This window comes from Monodelphis domestica, chromosome 4, assembly GCF_027887165.1.
Source record: "Monodelphis domestica isolate mMonDom1 chromosome 4, mMonDom1.pri, whole genome shotgun sequence".
Lineage (NCBI taxonomy): Eukaryota > Metazoa > Chordata > Mammalia > Didelphimorphia > Didelphidae > Monodelphis > Monodelphis domestica.
This window is the reverse complement of record NC_077230.1, coordinates 449,342,619-449,364,744: the sequence shown is the minus strand read 5'-3', so window position 1 is coordinate 449,364,744 and position 22,126 is coordinate 449,342,619. Positions and strand designations below refer to the sequence as shown.

Below are 22,126 nucleotides of genomic sequence, written 5' to 3'. Positions count from 1 at the left end.
AGGGTTGCCTATTGATCACTACTGATGTCTAATTGATTATTTTTCCTAAGCTCGTCCTCCCTCAATCCCTCCCTTCACCACCCTATTCTGAAGCCTTTGGCTTCGCACCACCCCCCTGAGTGGACTATAGGATTTATGAGGAAAAACTCTTTTCTCTTCCTTTTTCAAGTAAGGGGGTTTATTGGGAACAACAGGATGGAGAACTGAGGTAAGATGAGGTGAGAGGGCTAAGGTGTTCCCTAATCTCTAAGGAAGGTTAGGAGGATTTTGGGAAATGTCAGTTCTGTCACAGCTGTGACACAAGTCTGTCAAGGAGATATGAAGGACAATTTTCTTTTTTCTGTCTTCTTCTAATCAGCCCAGTATATAACAGTCAATGACCAACATCAGCCACACCAAAGCCTCAGCCTAGGTCAGAAGCCAAGGCAGTCTCTCAGTTCATCCCCTGGCCATGCTCCACCTGACATTCCTGGGAACATTCTATTTGAAATGTTCTTTCTTGATTGACATCTGAGGTCCTTTACTCTCTGTCTCCCATGCATGGAATTATCTCTTCCTTCATGACTCTTCCACATTGCGGAAAACTCCCAGAAGTCTTTAGGGAAGCAAATGGAAAATGGGGATAGACTAAGAATCCAACTTCCCCTACCTGTCTTTAAGAGATCTCTCTTTCTCTTTCCTGCAGTCAGTTTCAAAGAGTCTATCACCATGAGTGCTTGTCTCCAAGAAGGAATGAAAAACACTTCTTATCTGCAAAAGTCTTGCACTGATTCTGACTCTCAGGTGGGCACAACATTGGCTTTTCAACACCAATTAGTAGAACAACATGAAGACAACCACAAGGACTCATGACAAGAAGGGCCCTCTGCCTCCAGAGAAGGAGCTGATGGAGTCTGGATGCAGACTTCCTTTTTTCTTTGCTCAGATTCTCTTCCACTCAGTGATGAGTATGGGGAACAGTTTGACAGTATTGCTTCTGTACACTCAATATCACATTGCTTGCCCACTGTTACAGGGAAATTAGCAGGAATAAGAGATCCTGCAAGGCAGAAGAGCAAGGTTCCAGAACTCTGGAGAGTGACAGGCAGTTCCTTCTGAGAGGGACAGTTGAGCAGCCAGGAGTTGAGTTTCTGTCTAGTTCTTCTGGGAAGGATGTAGAGAGCTAGATATTCTCTCTCCTGTGGCTTTCCTGGTGATCCAGTCTGTTCTTGTGGGTCCCTGCTACTGCTGAGACTGATTTCCAACAGAGATGCTGAAGACTCCAGAGGACAACTGTCAGTGAGACCTTCCTTTGAATCCTGGTCCTGCTACCTGCAATTCCTTCCCACTTTTACATATTAACTAAGGGGGTTTCATTTCACTAGATGAATCAAGTAGATTTGTAGGTAGTGAAGTATTAAATGGTGGAGGTAACCACTTGACTTGGGTTTTAGATAGATCATCCCAAATCCCTTCCTTCCCTTATCTGAAAATGAACTATTGTCTTAGTTAGATTTATATACATTATTTCAGTAGAGTTATTTCACCACTCAGAGAAGGGAAGGGGAAGAAGGGAGAGATGCTGTGATTCTTCCACACTCTGCCCTTCTCAGAAGGCATACTGGCTGCACTTTCCTGTCCTTTTCCTGGTCTCTCTCTTTCTCGTTGCTAGTCTCCCTAGCAGGCTAACTCTCACTCTCCAAGGCTACAAAGCCCTCAGATCCAATCACACATGGCAGCTGAAGTAACCACAAACAGACATGCTCCAATCAGATTCTCCTCGAGCAGCAGGGATCCCCCACCAGCTCATCCACACCACTCACAAGACTCCCGGCCAAGAGCAATTCTTTAGGGACACAAAAGTCACAAGTGAGCAGGTGAAAAGTGGAACCAACGGATCACAGCCCCACCAAGCCAAACACCAAACCATTCCGGAGCACCGTAGGTGCCTTTCCAAAGAGTCAGCCCAGTATATTTCATTTCCAAAAAGATTGCAGGAACCAGAAACAGAATCAATTCGACACAAAAGCCAGGATGGATGTAAAAAGAACTTTGACAAGGCCTGAGGATACATCCCAATGTAAGAGAGCGCAAGTGCAGCCAGAGGAGAGATTGAAAGACCTGGAGAGATGGAAAGAAACAGCTTTAGCCAAGAGACACTCGAGGACTTTTCAACAACTCACTGCCAAGAAGGGTCTGAGCAGCAGTTAATCCCAGAACAACAATGATTTTAGAACACGATCACTCTGTGTTAAACCTGGTCTATGTTGAACCCTGTGGTTGTCCTCTGGTGTTGTCCTATCTGGTGTGCACAAACAAAAAAACCAGGATTGAGCCTAAGAGAACTCTGATCAGAATAAGTAGAGCCCCAAACAAGAAAGTTGTTTGAGGTTATGGATTATATATGATTGAAATCAGAATGCTAATAAGAACACGTTTTTATCTCAACTGTAATGTATAAGATTTCTGAAAAAAGGGTTTATGGAAATCACACCACTGGGATATTTTTACTTAAAGTCATAAAGTGAAAGATTATTAAATACCCCCCCAAATGATTTCATATTCATACCCAGTATTTAATCATTGATGAGAACAATCTAAATGCTGCTACGAGGCATTTTCATGCCTCTAAAAACAAAAGGGGGACAGTAAATCTAATATAGGCAATGGACTTGATTATTGATTAAAAACTGATTTCAGATACTCTGCTTACTGTGCTCACAAAGTATCCTCAGTTTATATCAGTGAAGTGAAACTCATAAATGAACATTTCAGGGCCAGGCACAAGGATGATAAAGAGACTCTTGTTATCAAAAATAAAATATATGTTGAAATATATAAGAATAAAAGGATTTCTAACTCTAAGGGATTCCAACTCCACCCAAATAAAACTCCCTGGTTCCAGAAGAAACGGCTCATCCTGTGTTTCACAGACTATACTAATCCTTCCTAATCTGACTAACCCAAATTTATACTATCTAAATAAAAACTACCACTATTATCCTGATGAATCTTAACTTTGCCTTCAAATTATAAAAAAGCAAAGGATAGCTGGTTGAGTCTCAACAAGAACCAAGTCAGGACCCTGAGCCTTAGCAGACTCAGAGTCCAAACCAAAGACTAGATCTTTCTTTGGTCTTCTCAGAGTTAAACAATCTATAAAGACAGTAATTGATAGTCAATAGTACTGCACTCAGTCAAAGGACATCATTAAGTCCTGAGTCCCCTCACTCTGGAAAGCAAAGAAGTCATTGTAATACCAAGACTGAAAGTACCACACTTCCCTTTCTCCAAGTTACACAGAAGAGATTAGCAATAACAGTTTCTCAGCTTGCTTACCTCTATAATAGCAACCCTGGTAATGCTCATGTGTGGAGTCATTTTCATAAACATTATCCTGTGGGAGAGTAGCACATCCAGCCCCCAAGAATGTTGTTGTGCTTAGGATTTTTCTCTCTATAAAAGACTTTCTTTTAGTCACAATAAAGGAAGTCATAGCCCCAGTCATGGTGCCATGATTCTTTCCCATGGTCCTTCTCAAAAGGCATGCTGGCTTCACCTTTCTGGTCCTTTTCCTTATCTCACTCTTTCTCTCTAGCTGCTAGTTTTCCTAGCTGACTAACTCTCACTCTCCATGGCTACAACAGCCCTCAGATCCAATCACTCATCACCAGTCTCCCACACATGACCCCCATAGAGAGGGGAAAACAATTTGACTCAAAAAAATGTTAAAGGAGGTTAAAAACCATTTTTACATTTAATTAAGGGAAAAAATAGAATGTGATTTTTAAAAATGTACCAGGCTGGGCCCAAAATCTGCTCCTTAGATAAAGAAATCAAAACCTTCTCAAGGTCTATGCCATCTCCCAAGGGAAGTAAATAAGCCCTGAATTAAGGGGAAATTCCACCACCTGGAGGTGATCAAGATGGGGCAGGGCAGAGCTGAGGCCTGGAATAAAGGCAGAACTCCCAGAGCTTCAGAACCTTGGGAGGAAAGAGGCCAGATAAGGAAGTGAGAGGTACCAGGCCGACACTTTCTGATGGAGACTTCCTCAGGCAGCCCTCAGCCTGGATGAGTCTTTTTAGGTGGGAGCTCTTGTTCTGGTCCCACTGAACTGAACCTGAGGTTACTCTATTGAGCTTCAGGGCCTTCTGGGGTCTGTTCCTGCTGTGGGTGAGTCTGCCCCATTTTCTCCTCCTCCTCCTCAAGTCCTCCTTGCTTCAGTCCCTCACCCCAAGCTCTCAGAGGGGTCTCCTCCTGCCTTAATGAGGACCAATGACCTAGAACAAGGTAGCTGAGGGTCACCCCTGATTGCAGAGGAAAGGAGGCCCTGGATTCCTCAGGGGCCTTAGTTCCCCAATGAAACTCTTATATAGGAAACCTCTGGTAGGTGGTACTCCCAATTCTAGGTGATGAGGAATCAAAGGCCAAAGGCAAATAAGGCAAAAAAAAAAAAAGGCAAAAAAGCCTTTCCTTTAGGAGTTTTCCATTTACCCTAAGGCAAACAGATAAGAACATAGGGAATGGGAAGGGAACTCAATACTAAGAAAGGTCAAGGGAACCAGGAGATATATATTTCCTTGGATATCCTGTCAATCCTATGTATAGCTTCCTTGGTATGTTTTTGTTTGAATGTTGTCTTCTGTGAGCTTCCTCAGAGTAGGGGCCATTTTTTACCTCTTTCTTGGATGTCCAGCACTTAGCATAATACACAGCTAATAATAAGCTCTCAACACATGTCCACTGATCTATTTTTTAATGTTTAGAGTGTTATCAAATCAGTTACAACTTGACATAAAAAATTTAGAAACTTCAGAAGCAGACTTAGAGATAATAGATAAATTAATGGATTAATAAAATATCGACAGCAAGTCTATTCTATGCTGGGCTGTACTGAGCACTTTATAATACTACCATCTCTTAAGATCCTCACAACAATCCTAAGAGGTAGGTTGTCACTTTACCAGTGAGGAAACTGAGTCAGCAGAGGTAAAGTGACTTGGCCAGGGTCAGCCAACTAGGAAGAGTCTGAGGCCAAATTTGAACTCAAATCTTTCTGACTTTAGGCCCTTGTGAACTCTTCCCTTCACCATCACTTCACTGCTACTAGATTAGGAGGGACATACTCTGCAATTAGCAGGGGAATTAAGAGAAGTCAGTGATTGACCCAGTGTCTACTAAGTAGGTAGTCTAATAGTTGAAGCCAGATTTCCTGACTCCTAAACTAGGGTTCTCTTTAGGCCACAGTGCTGCTTCCTATGACTGATGGTGGAGTCTGACTTGACTCTCCTGTCCCTATCAGACCATGCCATTCTCCTACTCAAGAAATGCCAGTGACTCCCATTTGCTCTGGAATTCATGGGTCCAACTATGTGACCTTGAGCAAGTCACCTAATCACCACTGTCTAGTCTTTCCTGCTCTTTTCCTTTGGAACCGATACACAGTACTGATTCTGAGAGGGAAGGTAAGGGTTTAAAAAACAAAGAATTCATGAGTCTTCCTCTGTTCAGCATTGATAGGCTTCTCTATCTCATTCCAACTTCCTTTTACACAGTGTTTATTCATTACAATCATTCAGTTGTCCTTCTGATATTTCCCCTCATCGTCCTTCATCCTTGAACTCTTTTGGTAGTTCTCATGGCTTGGATTCCCGAATCTCTGATCACTCCTCATTACCCACCTCCTTCAATTCCTTCCTAGCTCTGTGTTGCCCATGGATCATGGCCCCTTTTCCCTCCTAGTTCTGTTGACCTTCTCTGCCTTTTCCCCATGAGTTCAGGTTATGTTTGAGAGAACTCAAGGGCATTCCTTTTAGGGCTATTGTCACTGTGGGGTATGTACCTGGTTTTTCTCAGCTACAAGGGTCCCGTTCCCCTAGAAGAGGCCACAAAGGAAATTTGTGTATTTCATTTCATCTCTTTCAGACTGGGAGTCTAGGTCTAAGAGCAAGAAGGAAACTCCAATATAAGGCATTCCTGAGGAAGAAGGAAGCAAAAAGATTGGTCTTGCATTCTGCTTTTGGAGAAGTAGAAATTGATGAAAACAAATTCTGTGGAGAAATCAGAGAAACCAGGAGTCACATTTGGGGCATTTCATCTTTACTCATTTCAGAAAAGTACCAACATGTATACTGGAGAGAAATTCTACAAGTGCCCTCAATGTAGGAAAGCTTTTAATAAAAGCTCAAAACTCATTTTACATCAGAGAATTCATGTTGGAGAAAACCCTTATGAATGCAATGTCTGTGGGAAAGGTTTCCATCATAGGTCAAAACTTAGCATACATCAGAGGGCACATACTAGAAAAAATCCTTATCAATGCAATGACTGTGGGAAAATGTTTATTAATGACTCAAAACTTATTTTACATCAGAGGATTCATACTGGTGAGAAGCCTTTTAAATGTCATGATTGTGGGAAGGCCTTTAATCAGAGTTCCACCCTCCTTCAACACCAGAGAATTCATACTGGTGAGAAGCCTTTTAAATGTCATGATTGTGGGAAGGCCTTTAATCAGAGTTCCAACCTCCTTCAGCACCAGAGAATTCATACTGGTGAGAAGCCATTTCAATGTAGTGATTGTGGGAAGGCCTTTAATCGGAGTTCCCACCTCTTTCAACACCAGAGAATTCATACTGGTGAGAAGCCATTTAAATGCGATGATTGTGGGAAGGCCTTTAATCAGAATTCCCACCTCCTTCAACACCAGAGAATTCATACTGGTGAGAAGCCATTTCTATGTCATTATTGTGGGAAGGCCTTTAATTGGATTTCCAACCTCCTTCAACATCAGAGAATTCATACTGGTGAGAAGCCATTTAAATGTAGTGATTGTGGGAAGGCCTTTAATCAGAATTCCAACCTCATTAAACACCAGAGAATTCATACTGGTGAGAAGCCATTTAAATGTAATGATTGTGGGAAGGCCTTTAATCAGAGTTCAAATTTAATTGTCCATCAGAGAATTCATACTGAAAAGGTTATTAAAAAATCATGAATGTGGTAAAGATTTCAATAAGAGAACAAATTTCCTGGTACATCAGAGAATTCACACTGGTGAGGAACCATATAAATGTGAAGGCTGTGAGAAAGTCCTCAGTTTTCAGTCATATTTTCTTGACCATCAGAGGGCCCATATTGGTGAGAAACTTTAGTAATGTGATGAATATGCCAAAGGGCTCTGTAACCATCTAGTACTCATTGATCATCTGATCATGTTAGATATAAACCTTTTCCGTACGCTTCTTGTGAGAATGTTTTGGTACGAAACACAAAATTTTCTACACTAGAAAACTCGTGCTGAAAAAAAAAAACAACTTAGGTCCACAAGTTTCATTTGGCTGTATGATTATCATGAAATGTGTTTCTGTTTAGTAGCATAATAATGAATTCAATTTTTTATTTCATTCTTTACCTCATTTTTGACAATCAAATACAAACCATTTATATTTATTATTTTTATAAATATATTTTCTCCTCTCAGTTATTCCTAGTTTTACATGGGATTGATATTTATCTTTACATATTTCAAGCAAGGTAATGTGTTCTAGTTTGAATGTCACTTCATCTAGATGTTAATATTGCAATTTCTGTCTTATAATAAAATATTATTTTTACAATATTTGCTTATTTTTAAACTAGGGATTTTGTGTATTATTTATCTTCAATGATTTATAAAAATCATAAGTTTTTTGTTGCATGAGACATTCTACGTGACTTATTTTAATAAGAAATTCAAACTATTTCTAAAATGTTAGGAATTTCAGTTTATTTTCGATAATTTTCTTTTCATGATTTTTGTTAATTCCATCATTCATCTACAGCAAAGCCCTTTAATGGGTAAGGTAAAAGGACAAGTTCAATAGACTTTTATTTGAGGGGAGTCTAGCCCCTCTAGAGGCCAAAGGTTATTCTCCCATCCATGGGAGGTGTTAAATTTATTTGTGGTTGAGATGGAAATATTAATTAGGTGGTCGCCAGGGATTTAAATTCTAAATCCCAAAATGTATTACTCAAGTAAATAGAATTTATGGTAGTTTATTTATAATAGAGGGAATATATATATATATATATATATGTATATGTATATATATATGTATGTATACAGAGAGAGAGAGAGGGAGAGATCTGGCTTCTTCTGATATCAGAATTTCTAAGCCCCAGCCAGGAGAAAAAAGTCTCAAAACGATGGGACTCTCTCAGAAGTTTAGACCTCTGAGAAAGGCACGGTCACTAAGTCAGCCTTTCACTCACCAATGGTGACCATCTAAAAGGAAAAGCAGTCTGAGGTCTCCGGCCTGAGTTCCTTCAGGGGTCCAGTTCCTTGGGTCCAACACCAAGTCAGAGAATCCTCCATCCAACTCGAATCTTGAATCAAAATATCTTCTTCTGGCCTCTGATCTTCTTAAAGATCTTTTTCTCTTGTGTCACCTCCCCTAAATTTCACACAAATCACAGCAGATGCTACTCTCCAGGACTGCCCACTCTTTAGTTCATACCTTCTTTGGTTTGAGTAAACCTTTTTTAGTTATTTAACACCTTTTTTGGTTAGATCACTTTTTGTAGCTACTTAACACCTTTTGTATTTAAAATGGGTAGATCTACTTAAAATACTGAGTTACCACCTTTTTGTAGATTAAAGTCTAAAACTACATTGTGTATTACAATTCAATCTTCCCAATAAAGGAAGAGCTAAGTACCTTCATTGTTACAATCAGAGGATGTAAGGGGTAAATGTAGGGGTTTTGACTAATATATTATCCTTATAGTCACCAGGGATTCATTCAAATCCCAATAAAAATATTCAAGTCAGTTTGGGAATTGTATGTTAGTTTAATTAATATAGAGGGAAGGAATGAAGAAGAACAGAGAGGGGAAAGGGTATAAGATTTCTGTGGCCTAGCCTGAGCCAAGGGGAGTTCAGAGACCTTCCAGCCACAAGGCCTCCTCCGAGATGAGGGGCCTCCTAGGAGGATGACGTTTTTAGGAAAGGTAAAGGAAAAAAAGGAATCAGCCTAAACTCCAAGAGAGTTCAGGGAACACGCCTCACCTGACCCACAATATTAAGCTTCTCCCAGTTACTGTATCAAGGACACTCATCACCAAACCGGGACAATAGCTGCAGCCATGCCAAGATGCCCAGCACACTGCCACAAGCCACCTCTCCACCAAAAGAGAGCTGGCAAGAGGAAGTGCCGTGAATATATAGACTTTTTTTAATATCACTTCCTGCATCTCACATGTATCAATGGTAGCTTAAGCATGACTTAGGACAGCCCAGGGGGTCTGATAGTTGTTTCTAATTTGTCACTTGATAGAACATGTTGGTCATTGGGCATCCTTCTCAACATTTGATCCATAAATAGGGGTGTAGACAACCTTGTTTTGTTAGGATTTTAAAGATTTAATCAGGGTGGCCAAAATCTAAAATTCACAGGGATTACAATTTAATCTTCACAATAAAAGAAGAGCTAAGTATCTTGATTGTAACAATCAGGGGAGAGCTAAATCCAATCTTCACAGAGGATTTTCCTGTGTCTCCTCAGAGAAGGACCCCTTTCATTCTAGCCAATAAGGCCAGCCTGGAGTGATGGCCAGGTGATCCTTCCTGAGCCTGATGTCCCAGAAAGTGCCCTCCTCTTCCAGGCAGTCACACACAGAACATAGTCCTCTTGGGAAAGGGAGAAAGGACTGCAGAGAAGCCTGATTCTTTCCTCTCTGTCTGTCTGCAGAGAGGAACGAGCTAAACTCTGAGCAGAGAGGCTGAAGGATTTGCTCCATTTCCCTCCTGTACTCAGGGGTGAGTAATGTAATATTTATAGGGAAAATGGGTGGAATATAAGGAACAGGGGATACTGAAGGTTTTGTAACAGGGAATGGAGGAGTTGAGGGGAGAGAGGAAATATGGCTGCTGGTGAGGGAAAAGGAGTGAGATGCCCGCTACTGAGAGGCTATTTTTGAAAAATGGGGTTCCCAAGAAATGGGCCACTTATGATAGCCTGAGGAGACATCTTCTCTATTGGATTGATGTGGAAGATACCCCAGAATAGGTAAACACAGATCCTCCTGAGGGAAAGCCTCCCCCCAGACTTAGTTGCCCAGAAGGGGTCCAATAAGGACCATTGATACTTGAATGACTATCTTGAGATTCAGCTCCCTCTATGTCCATTAAAATGACAGTCCTCTTATCTGACTGCGGTTATTTAAATAAAGATAAATTTTAATGACAATGTTGGATTGGGGAAGGTATCAGGGAAGAAGGAAGAGGGATTTCCCTAGATAAGGTTTGAGTCTCTCTCAGCTTTTGAGCTGAGGGCAGGTCTCACAGGCTGGTGGAGGGTTTCTTTTATTCCTGTCTATGCTATTCTGTGCTAGTTTTCTTAAATTCAAAGTCTTAGCAGTAGACAGCAAGAGGAAGAAAAGTTCTGATCTTCAGAGGTGGTTGGGCCTGTCTCTTCGGGCTGATGCCCCTAAATACTGGCCTTACAAAACAGTAGCAGCAACTAGAAATACTTCCAAATTATATCTAGCAATAGTTATTCTCTTAATGTTATTTTCTAATTCTTTTAGCTAACATATTGAGAAGTATGATAAGAATGGGAAGTTTGAGACTTTCGGTTAAGATGGCGGCTTAGAGAAAGCTAAAGTTCAGATCTCCGGAAAACCCTTCCCAACCAATCTCAAACTATAAATAAACCTATTTCATTTTGGATTGGAGACTTGGTTTCCCTTATTTGCATTCCTACAGTTAGAAATTATACAACACTTTACTGAATGAATGTGGGGAAAACTTCACACACAGGTCATCTTTTTCTCACCATCAGAGAATTCATACTTAAGTTTTATCTTGACTCTGAATTCTCTGATGATGAGAAAAAGATGACCTGTGTGTGAAGTTTTCCCCACATTCACTCATTACATTTATAAGGTTTCTCTTCAGTATGAATTTTCTGATGTTGAGAGGATAAACTGTCACTGAAAGATTTTCCACAATGAATAAACTTATAAGACTTTGGTCCGATACGAATTCTCTGATGTTTCATAAGGGAAGAGCTGCTACTAAAAGCTTTGCCACATCTACTACATTCATACGGTTTCTCACCAGTATGAACTCTCAGGTGTAGAACCAGTAATGCATTCTGCCTGAAGGTGTAACCACATTCATTACACTTAAAGGGTTTTTTCTCTAGGATGAATTCTCTGATGATGAGAAAGAGAAGAACTATCACTAAAAGATTTTCCACAAGTACATTTATAAGGTTTCTCTCCAGTGTGAATTCTCTGGTGTCGAGTAAAAGATGAACTATCACTGAAAGATTTTCTACAATCATTGCATTTATTGGGCTTCTCTCCTGTATGAATACTCTGATGCTTAGTAAAAGAAGAGCTATCACCAAAGGCTTTGCCACGCCCACTCCATTCATAGGGTTTCTCACCAGTGTGCATCCTCTGATGTAGTATCAGAAATGCATTCTGCCTGAACGCTTTGCCACATTCATTACAATTAAAGGGATTTTCTCCAGTATGAATTCTCTGGTGGGGAGAAAGGGATGACTGTGTGTGAATGCTGCACCACATTCAGAACATTTGTAGGGCTTCACTCCAGTATGAATTCTCTGATGTTGAGCGAGAGATGAACTGTCAATGAAGGATGTTCCACAGTCACTACATTTATAAAGTTTCTCTCCTGTATGAATTCTCTGATGTTTAGTATGAGAAGAGCCATCATTGAAAACTTTACCACATTAATTGCATTCATAAGGTTTCTCTCCAGTATCAACTCTTTGATGTAGTTTAAGAGATGAAATTTACTTAAAACTTTCCCACACTCCTTGCATTTATAGTGTTTCCCTCCAGTACACATTCCCTGATGTTGAGTTAAGAACTTACTGTGTAGGAATGCTTCCTCAAATTCATTATGTTTGTAGGATTTCTCTCCAGTAGCTATTTTATTACATAGAGCTGAAGAGTAATTAAATTCTCTCTTACAAACATTTTTGTTACAATGTCTCTTTCTTCAGATTCTATGTTTTGAATTGCTTCTGAATACTGTTTAAAGTTATTCCCACGTATATCATATTTATGAATACTCTTTCCTAGAGAAATGTCTCTTCCTATAACAATGCTTGACTTATGAAGGAAATTCTTCCCAAATATATCACATTCACAAATTCTTATTTTATAAGGTATGTTTTTGTGGCTGATTGTTATTTGCCTCAAGTTCCTTTCATGGGTCTCCTGTGGCCTCTGAAATCTGCCATCACATTCCCAGTATGGTCCCAAATTGGAGTCCCATAAGTCATATTCTGCAAGTCTTCCCTGGGATAAGTCTTTCAAAGAAGTACCTTGCTTTGCAACTGAGTTCTTGGTCTCAAGTCTAGCCTCCCAATTTATGGGGAAACAATTTATTGGAGTAAAAGCCCATGTTCATATTGGAGATATTTTCTCCTCACTCAGATTAAAAATAACATTTCCTCACAAACATCTGGTGAAATACTTAGACTGAGTAACATCCACATTTACAGATATAGAAAAGCCAGGAGAGACAGGGATTATTAGAAGGAGAAAGACTAAGTAATAGAAGTTCAAGGAAGGGAGGAATAAAAATAATCTGTAATAGCAAAAAAAAAATGGGGGGGGTGGACATAAGGAAGGTGAGGCTCCAATTGACTATTAGAAGATGTAGAAGATGTAGAGTATGTGGATTACTGGAGAAGGAGCAGGACAGTTGAGGCACGAGGCATACTCCTGTTTGTCAGTATATGAAAGAGGTTAGCTTAGATGAGAAAGAGAGTGTCCTTTCAGTAATAAAAAGTTTAAAGCAGGCAAAAGATAAGACACCATTACTAGAGAACTGCAAGGTTGTCTTATCACGAGTCTGAAAAAAAAAAAAGACAAATGGGTGGTCTGACCATATTCAAGAAAACCAAGGGCTCCAAGTCCTACCTTCAACACATAATGGTTGAGGGAATGGCAGGAAAGAAAAGATGAGAAAGTCAGGCAGGTGATTTGATGACAATAGGTCTATGGGAACAAACTAATGCCTGAAAGTCTGAGGCCCCCTCTCCAGGACTAGTAGACTGAGTAAAACTACACACCTAATACTCCAAAGACTGAGGAACAGAGCTATTGACTACAATAAGTACCATCCACTTGTCTTCTCCCTTGCTTACTTGGCTATGTGTTTCTTGGTACTTCTTTCTCTGCTGTCCATGATACTTCTTGTTCCAACAGGGAAATCACTTCTGCTTTGGACACCAGAAGCCTTGTTCATGAGTTTTTTAAAAAAGAAATGAAACGGAGTTGGAGAAAAGTATCAGTCTCACAATTTAATCCTAGCTAATCTTCATTAGGAGAAAGAAGGCATGATAGGAAAGCTCCAAGAGTGACAGATTTTTAAATTTTATTCTTATATTTCATTTTACAAAAAATTGGTACTTTACCAATAAGAAATTTCCAAATTATTCAAAGTTACAACATTCAAATTTTCTTCTTCCCTCCCCTTTCACAGAGCTGGCAGGGAAGCAAGCAATTCAATCTGGGTTATACACATATCATCACGTTTTCCTTTCCCAAATTAGGAAACACTCATGACCCTCTATTGGGGTTTTTGTAGATTGTTTAACTCTGGGAAGACCAAAGAAAAACCTGATCTTTGGTTTGGACTCTGAGTCTGTTAAGGTTCAGAGTCCTAACTTGATTCCTGTTGAGACTTAACCAGTAGACTTTGCTATTTTATAATTTGAATGTGAAGTTGAGAAGTATAAGGATAATAGCAGTAGTTTTTGTTTAGATAATATAAATTTGGGTTAGTCAGATCAGGGAGGAGTAGTGTAGCCTGCAAAACACAGGAGAAGTGGTTCCTCCTGGAATCTGGGAGTTTATTTGGGTGGATTTAGAATCTCTTAGAATTAGAAGTCCTTTATTTATCCTTTTTTTTTTTATCACAAGAATGCTGCATTGTTTTTAATATGGTTTGTGACAAGCAATATCAAAGTCACCCACTCTTTCAATGTTTTTCCTAACTTTTTTTAATAGACAACTTTTAAAATAATTAAAACAAAAACAAAAAAGAAACACATTTTGTGCATTTGAGACTGATCGTCATATCTCTGGAATTAAATATGAAAAGACAAGTCATGTAAATTATTTGTCTTCCTAAAAAACAGCTATCTCTTAAGTTTTTTTTAATATCATAAAATATTTCCATGAAACGAGTGATCAAGCAAACACACATGCACCTGATGTGTCTTGACAGAATTTCCTCCCCTCACTCCCCTAAATGAAAGATATGAGATTGGAGGAATGGACACAGAAGATGGAAACGGATAAGATAAATTCTTAAAAAAAAAAGTATATATATATATGTTTTAAAAAAGGATGGAATGTCGCATTGTGCTTGCTTATTTTCCTATGTCACAACAAACAAAACACTTGGTGCAAATAGTTCTATTTTCCCCTTATCCATTTCAGTCAGGTGGAGAAAAAATACCTTTATTTTCTATAATAAAATATGTGGGTTTTTTGGTTTGTTTGTTTTTTTAAAACATTTTTTTCTTTTTTGCAGAAAATAATTTTGTAAACTGTCACCACTTTCAGAGGCTGGGAAGAGTCAATGTAATGTCTATCCCATCCCTGAAGATGACGGGAACCTGTGAGTTGACACCAAAACTGCAGAGTTTAGGGGAGAAGGGAGAGGAAAGGAGGTAGAGGACAGACCAACAAAATAGGCAGAGCTGGGGGGGTTTGCATTGCATACAGAAAGAAAGGTGCATCTGGACAGGAAGAAGAACCCTGGTTGGGGCTGGGGGGGGGTGGTGGGAGGGGGTATATGGTAATAAAGGAAGGGGGTTTGTGTGGTAGGGGGAGTCTAGGAGTGGGTTAAAGGTCACTTTCGCCATAAAGGGCTGTGGAGAAGGACATATAGTCCAGAGCACCAGGCACCGCATCTGGGCCAGTGTAGGGGGCCATCCGTGCAATGCAGTATTCTGCTTGGTCAGGTGGGAGCTCCCGGCGTAGTTCATCCAAGGTGATATAATTCTTGTCCCCAGCCAGGATCTTGAAGGAGGCCATGACTTGGTCAGCTGTGTCTGTGTCAGCAGTCTCACGGGACATGAAATCATTGCAGGCCTGGAATGTCACTACACCGATGCGGTTAGGGTCTACAATGCTCATGATTCGGGCAAACTCTGCCTCTCCCTGGGGGTCGTTACAAACCAAAGATTGACCAGTTGGAGGGAGATCACCAGCAGATCCAGGAGGCTCTTATCTTTGACAACAAGCACACCAACTATACCATGGAGCACATCCGAGTGGGCTGGGAACAGCTCCTCACCACTATTGCCAGGACCATCAATGAAGTGGAGAACCAGATCCTTACCAGAGATGCCAAAGGGATCAGCCAGGAGCAGATGAATGAGTTCAGGGCCTCTTTCAACCACTTTGACCGGGATCACTCCGGCACACTCGGTCCTGAGGAGTTCAAAGCCTGCCTCATCAGCTTGGGTTACGATATTGGCAACGACCCCTTTATTTATCCTTATATAGTTCAATAAACATTTTATGTTTATAATAAGAGTCTCTTTAGCATCCTTGCACCTGGGCCTGACGAGAAGTTCACATTTGAGCTTCACCTCATCACTGAGGATACTTTTGATTACATCTATCAAAAGTATTTGTTCCAATACTTTTTAAAAAGTTTTGAACCTATATAGAAACAGTTTTTCCAGCTAAATATTTTCTTTATTTTTACACTGGCTTTCAAGTGGAAGTCTAACACCATTAAGGGAAACAATCCTTCCTTCTGGAGGGTCTAGATTCTCCTCCAATTAAACTCCTAAACAGAAAACAGACTCATATGCACATATACCCTTGTGGCACATGCATACCCAAAGGCATAGAATTCTAGTCCAAGGATTCTAAACCACAGAGGATCCCAGAATCAGAGGTGGAAGGGACCTTCCCTCTAATTCTGACTCTTTACAACATCCCCAACAACATCCCTCCTCTCCTTCTACCTCCCTCCCATAGCCAACAAGCAATTCCACTGGGTTTTATATATAATGGGAAGAGTGAAATATTGAGGGAACTCATTTACTCATGGAGGGAAATCCAAAATCAGAGAACTTATGCAGAGTATGTAGAAAATGACTCCTCAAAGGGGAGCAAGTTATCTGAGTTCAACCAAGAGACAGGCCTTCAGTATCATGCAGGTGTATGAAAAATAGATGATCTGTGGAGCTATTTCTACTTGCGGTAAATGATATGCTCTGCTTCTGACGAGAGAGATACTGGGGAAAACTCAGGAAGCCCAGTTGTAATGGAGATAGAGGTACTTCTGAGAGATAGAGAGATACTATTACAGAGAGATATTCTAGGGTTGCCTATTGATCACTACTGATGTCTAATTGATTATTTTTCCTAAGCTCTTCCTCCCTCAATCCCTCCCTTCACCACCCTATTCTGAAGCCTTTGGCTTCGCACCACCCCCCTGAGTGGACTATAGGATTTATGAGGAAAAATGCTTTTCTCTTCCTTTTTCAAGTAAGGGGGTTTATTGGGAACAACAGGATGGAGAACCGAGGTAAGATGAGGAGAGAGGGATAAGGTGTTCCCTAATCTCTAAGGAAGGTTAGGAGGATTTTGGGAAATGTCAGTTCTGTCACAGCTGTGACACAAGTCTGTCAAGGATATATGAAGGACAATTGATTTTCTTCTGTCTTCTTCTAATCAGCCCAGTATATAACAATCAATGACCAACATCAGCCACACCAAAGCCTCAGCCTAGGTCAGAAACCAAGCCAGTGTCCCCTTGGTCAGAAGCCAAGGCAGTCTCTCAGTTCATCCCCTGGCCATGCTCCACCTGACATTCCTGGGAACATTCTATTTGAAATGTTCTTTCTTGATTGACATCTTGATTGTTGTCCTCTGGTGTTGTCTTATCTGGTGTGCACAAACAAAAAAACCAGGATTGAGCCTAAGAGAACTCTGATAAGAATAAGTAGAGCCCCAAACAAGAAAGTTGTTTGAGGTTATGGATTATATATGAATGAAATCAGAAGGCTAATAAGAACAGGTTTTTATCTCAACTGTAATGTATAAGAGTTCTGATAAAAGGGTTTATGGAAATCACACCACTGGGATATTTTTACTTAAAGTCATAAAGTGAAAGATGATTAAATACCCCCCAAAAGGATTTCATATTCATACCGAGTATTTAATCATTGATGAGAACAATCTAAATGCTGCTACGAGGCATTTTAATGACTGTAAAAACAAAAGGGGGACAGTAAATCTAATGTAGGCAATGGATTTGATTATTGATTAAAAACTGATTTCAGATACTCTGCTTACTGTGCTCACAAAGTATCCTCAGTTTATATCAGTGAAGTGAAACTCATAAATGAACATCATTTCAGGGCCAGGCACAAGAATGCTAAAGAGACTCTTGTTATCAAAAATAAAATATATGTTGAAATATATAAGAATAAAAGGATTTCTAACTCTAAGGCATTCCAACTCCACCCAAATGAAACACCCTGGTTCCACAAAGATCTGCTTCTCCTGTGTTTCACAGGCTACATTAATCCTCCCTGATCTGACTAACCCAAATTTATACTATCTAAATAAAAACTACCACTATTATCCTGATAAATCTTATCTTTGCCTTCAAATTATAAAAAAGCAATGGATAGCTGGTTGAGTCTCAACAAGAACCAAGTCAGGACTCTGAGCCTTAGCAGACTCAGAGTCCAAACCAAAGACCAGATCTTTCTTTGGTCTTCTCAGAGTTAAAAAATCTATAAAGACAGTAATTGATAGTCAATAGTACTGCACTCAGTCAAAGGACATCATGAAGTCCTGAGTCCCCCCTCACTCTGGAAAGCAAAGAAGTCATTGTAATACCAAGACTGAAAGTACCACACTTGCCTTTCTCCAAGTTACACAGAAGAGATTAGCAATCACAGTTTCTCAGCTTGCTTACCTCTATAATAGCAACCCTGGTAATGCTCATGTGTGGAGTCATTTTCATAAACATTATCCTGTGGGAGAGTAACACATCCAGCCACCCAATGCTGTTGTGCTTAGGATTTTTCTCTCTATAAAAGTCTTTCTTTTTGTCACAATAAAGGAAGTCATAGCCCCAGTCATGGTGCCATGATTCTTCCCCCTGGTCCTTCTCAAAAGGCATGCTGGCTTCACCTTTCTGGTCCTTCTCCTTATCTCACTCTTTCTCTCTAGCTGCTAGTTTTCCTAGCTGGCTCACTCTCCCTCTCCATGGCTACAACAGCCCTCAGATCCAATCACTCATCACCAGTCTCCCACACATGACCCCCATAGAGAGGGGAAAACAATTTGACTCAAAAAAATGTTAAAGGAGGTTAAAAATCATTTTTACATTTAATTAAGGGAAAAAATAGAATGTGATTTTTAAAAATGTACCAGGCTGGGCCCAAAATCTGCTTCTTAGATAAAGAAATCAAAACCTTCTCAAGGTCTATGCCATCTCCCCAGAGAAGTAAATAAGCCCTGAATTAAGGGGAAATTCCACCACCTGGAGGTGATCAAGATGGGGCAGGGCAGAGCTGAGGCCTGGAATAAAGGCAGAACTCCCAGAGCTTCAGAACCTTGGGAGGAAAGAGGCCAGATAAGGAAGTGAGAGGTACCAGGCCTACACTTTCTGATGGGGACTTCCTCAGGCAGCCCTCAGCCTGGATGAGTCTTTTTAGGTGGGAGCTCTTGTTCTGTCCAACTGAACTGAACCTGAGGTTACTCTATTGAGCTTCAGGGCCTTCTGGGGTCTGTTCCTGCTGTGGGTGAGTCTGCCCCATTTCTCCTCCTCCTCCTCAAGTCCTCCTTGCTTCAGTCCCTCACCCCAAGCTCTCAGAGGGGTCTCCTCCTGCCTTAATGAGGACCAATGACCTAGAACAAGGTAGCTGAGGGTCACCCCTGATTGCAGAGGAAAGGAGGCGCTGGATTCCTCAGGGGCCTTAGTTCCCAAATGAAACCCTTATCTATGAAACCTCTGGTAGGTGCTACTCCCAGTTGGAGGTGATGGGGAATCAAAGGCCAAAGGCAAATAGAACCTCTCCTTTAGGAGTTTCCCATTTACCCTAAGACAAACAGATAAGAATGTAGGGCATGGGAAGGGACCTCAATACTAAGAAGGGCCAGGGGAACCAGGAGATATTCCCTTGGGTATCCTGTTAATCCTATGTATAGCTTCCTTGGTATGTTTTTGTTTGAATGTTGTCTCCTGTGAGCTTCCTCAGAGTAGGGGCCATTTTTTACCTCTTTCTTGGATGTCCAGCACTTAGCATAATACACAGCTCATAACAAGCTCTCAAGACATGTCCACTGATCTATTTTTCATGTTTAGAGTGTTATCAAATCGGTTACAACTTGACATAGAAAATTTAGAAACTTCAGAAGCAGATTTAGAGATAATAGATAAATTAATGGATAAATAAAATATCGACAGCAAGTCTATTCTATGCTAGGCTATACTGAGCACTTTTTAATGCCATCTCTTAAGATCCTCACAACAATCCTAAGAGGTAGGTTGTCACTTTACCATTGAGGAAACTGAGTCAGCAGAGGTAAAGTGACTTGGCCAGGGTCACCCAGCTAGGAAGAGTCTGAAGCCCAGATTTGAACTCAAATCTTTCTGACTTTGGGCCCTTGTGAACTCTTCCCTTCACCATCACTTCACTGCCACTAGATTAGGAGGGACATTATCTGCAATTAGCAGATGAGGAAATAAGAGAAGTCAGTGATTGACCCAGTGTCTACTAAGTAGTTAGTCTAATAGTTGAAGCCAGATTTCCTGACTCCTTAACTAGGGATCTCTTTAGGCCACAGTGCTGCTTCCTATGACTGATGGTGGAGTCTAACTTGACTCTCCTATCCCAATCAGACCATGCCATTCTCCTACTCAAGAAATGCCAGTGACTCCCATTTGCTCTGGAATTCATGGGTCCAACTATGTGACCTTGAGCATGTCACCTAATCACCACAGTCTAGTCTTTCCTGCTCTTTTCCTTTGGAACCGATACACAGTACTGATTCTTAGAGGGAAGGGAAGGGTTTAAAAAACAAAGAATTCATGAGTCTTCCTCTGTTCAGCATTGATAGGCCTCTCTACCTCATTCCAACTTCCTTTTACACAGTGTTTATTCATTACAATCATTCAGTTGTCCTTCTGATATTTCCCCTCATCGTCCTTCATCCTTGAACTCTTTTGGTAGTTCTCATGGCTTGGATTCCCGAATCTCTGATCACTCCTCATTACCCACCTCCATCAATTCCTTCCTAGCTCTGTGTTGCCCATGGATCATGGCCACTTTTCCCTCCTAGTTCTGTTGACCTTTTCTGCCTTTTCCCCATGAGTTCAGGTTATGTTTGAGAGAACTCAAGGGCATTCCTTTTAGGGCTATTGTCACTGTGGGGTATGTGCCTGGTTTTTCTCAGCTACAAGGGTCCCGTTCCCCTAGAAGAGGCCACAAAGGAAATTTGTGTATTTCATTTCATCTCTTTCAGACTGGGAGTCCAGGTCTAAGAGCAAGAAGGAAACTCCAAAATAAGGCATTCCTGAAGAAGAAGGAAACAAAAAGTTTGGTCTTGCATTCTGCTTTTGGAGAAGTAGAAATTGATGAAAACAAATTCTGTGGAGAAATCAGAGAAACCAGGAGTCACATTTGGGGCATTTCATCTTTACTCATTTCAGAAAAGTACCAACATGTATACTGGAGAGAAATTCTACAAGTGCCCCCAATGTAGGAAAGCTTTTAATAAAAGCTCAAAACTCATTTTACATCAGAGAATTCATGTTGGAGAAAACCCTTATGAATGCAATGACAGTGGGAAAGGTTTCCATCATAGGTCAAAACTTAACACACATCGGAGGACACATACTAGAAAAAATCCTTATCAATGCAATGACTGTGGGAAAATGTTTATTAATGACTCAAAACTTATTTTACATCAGAGGATTCATACTGGTGAGAAGCCTTTTAAATGTAATGATTGTGGGAAAGTCTTCAGTCATAGGTCAAAACTTATTATACACCAGAGAATTCATACTGGTGAGAAGCCTTTTAAATGTCATGATTGTGGGAAGGCCTTTATTCGGAGTTCCCACCTCCTTCAACACCAGAGAATTCATACTGATGAGAAGCCATTTAAATGTGATGAATGTGGGAAGGCCTTTAATCAGAATTCCCACCTCCTTCAGCACCAGAGAATTCATACTGGTGAGAAGCCATTTAAATGTGATGATTGTGGGAAGGCCTTTAATCAGAATTCCAACCTCTCTGTTCACCAAAGAATTCATACTAGTGAGAGGCCATTTCAATGTAATGATTGTGGGAAGGCCTTTAATCAGAGTTCCCACCTCCTTCAACACCAGAGAATTCATACTGGTGAGAAGCCATTTCCATGTCATGACTGTGGGAAGGCCTTTAATCAGAGCTCCCACCTCCTTCAACACCAGAGAATTCATACTGGTGAGAAGCCATTTCAATGTCATGATTGTGGGAAGGCCTTTAATCAGAGTTCCCACCTCCATCAACACCAGAGAATTCATACTGGTGAGAAGCCTTTTAAATGTAATGATTGTGGTAAGTCCTTCAGTCAAAGGTCAAAACTTATTATACATCAGAGAATTCACACTGGTGAGAAGCCTTTTAAATGTAATGATTGTGGGAAGGCATTTAATCAGAGTTCAAATTTAATTATCCATCAGAGAATTCATACTGGAAAGCTCATTAAAAAATCATGAATATGGTAAAGATTTCAATAAGAGAACAAACTTCCTGGTACATCAGAGAATTCACACTGGTGAGGAACCTTATAAATGTGAAGGCTGTGAGAAAGTCCTCAGTTTTCAGTCATATTTTCTTGACCATCTGAGGGCCCATATTGGTGAGAAACTTTAGTAATGTGATGAATATTCCAAAGGGCTCTGTAAGCATCTAGTACTCATTGATCTTCTGATCATGTTAGATATAAACCTTTTCCGTACGCTTCTTGTGAGAATCTTTTGGTACGAAATACAAAATTTTCTACCTTAGAAAACTTGTGCTGAAAAAAAACTTTCATTTGAAAAAAAAGTTTCATTTGGCTGTATGATAATCATGAAATGCGTTT

The 22,126-nt window shown here is 40.4% G+C and overlaps 1 protein-coding gene across 1 annotated transcript; it reads left to right on the top strand.

Annotated features, from left to right (window-relative positions):
- Positions 1–1,739: 1,739 nt before the first annotated feature.
- On the top strand, positions 1,740–21,798 carry LOC103100154 (zinc finger protein 345-like). Its single transcript, XM_056826314.1, has 5 exons — positions 1,740–2,039; positions 6,354–6,936; positions 7,019–7,088; positions 10,458–10,472; positions 20,711–21,798. The coding sequence occupies exons 1-5, from the start codon at positions 1,740–1,742 to the stop codon at positions 21,756–21,758; spliced, it is 2,016 nt and encodes a 671-aa protein (XP_056682292.1). The 3' UTR covers positions 21,759–21,798.
- The last annotated feature ends 328 nt before the right edge of the window (positions 21,799–22,126 follow it).

What these genes read in the sequence shown, in the direction of transcription:
- LOC103100154 (XM_056826314.1), top strand. Translation starts at nt 1,740, where the DNA reads ATGCTCCAATCAGATTCTCCTCGAGCAGCAGGGATCCCCCACCAGCTC. An exon ending in GTAAAAAGAACTTTGACAAG is followed by an intron (nt 2,040 to 6,353) that starts GCCTGAGGATAC and finishes ATTTTACATCAG; the next exon opens with AGGATTCATACTGGTGAGAA. An exon ending in GAGTTCAAATTTAATTGTCC is followed by an intron (nt 6,937 to 7,018) that starts ATCAGAGAATTC and finishes ATTTCCTGGTAC; the next exon opens with ATCAGAGAATTCACACTGGT.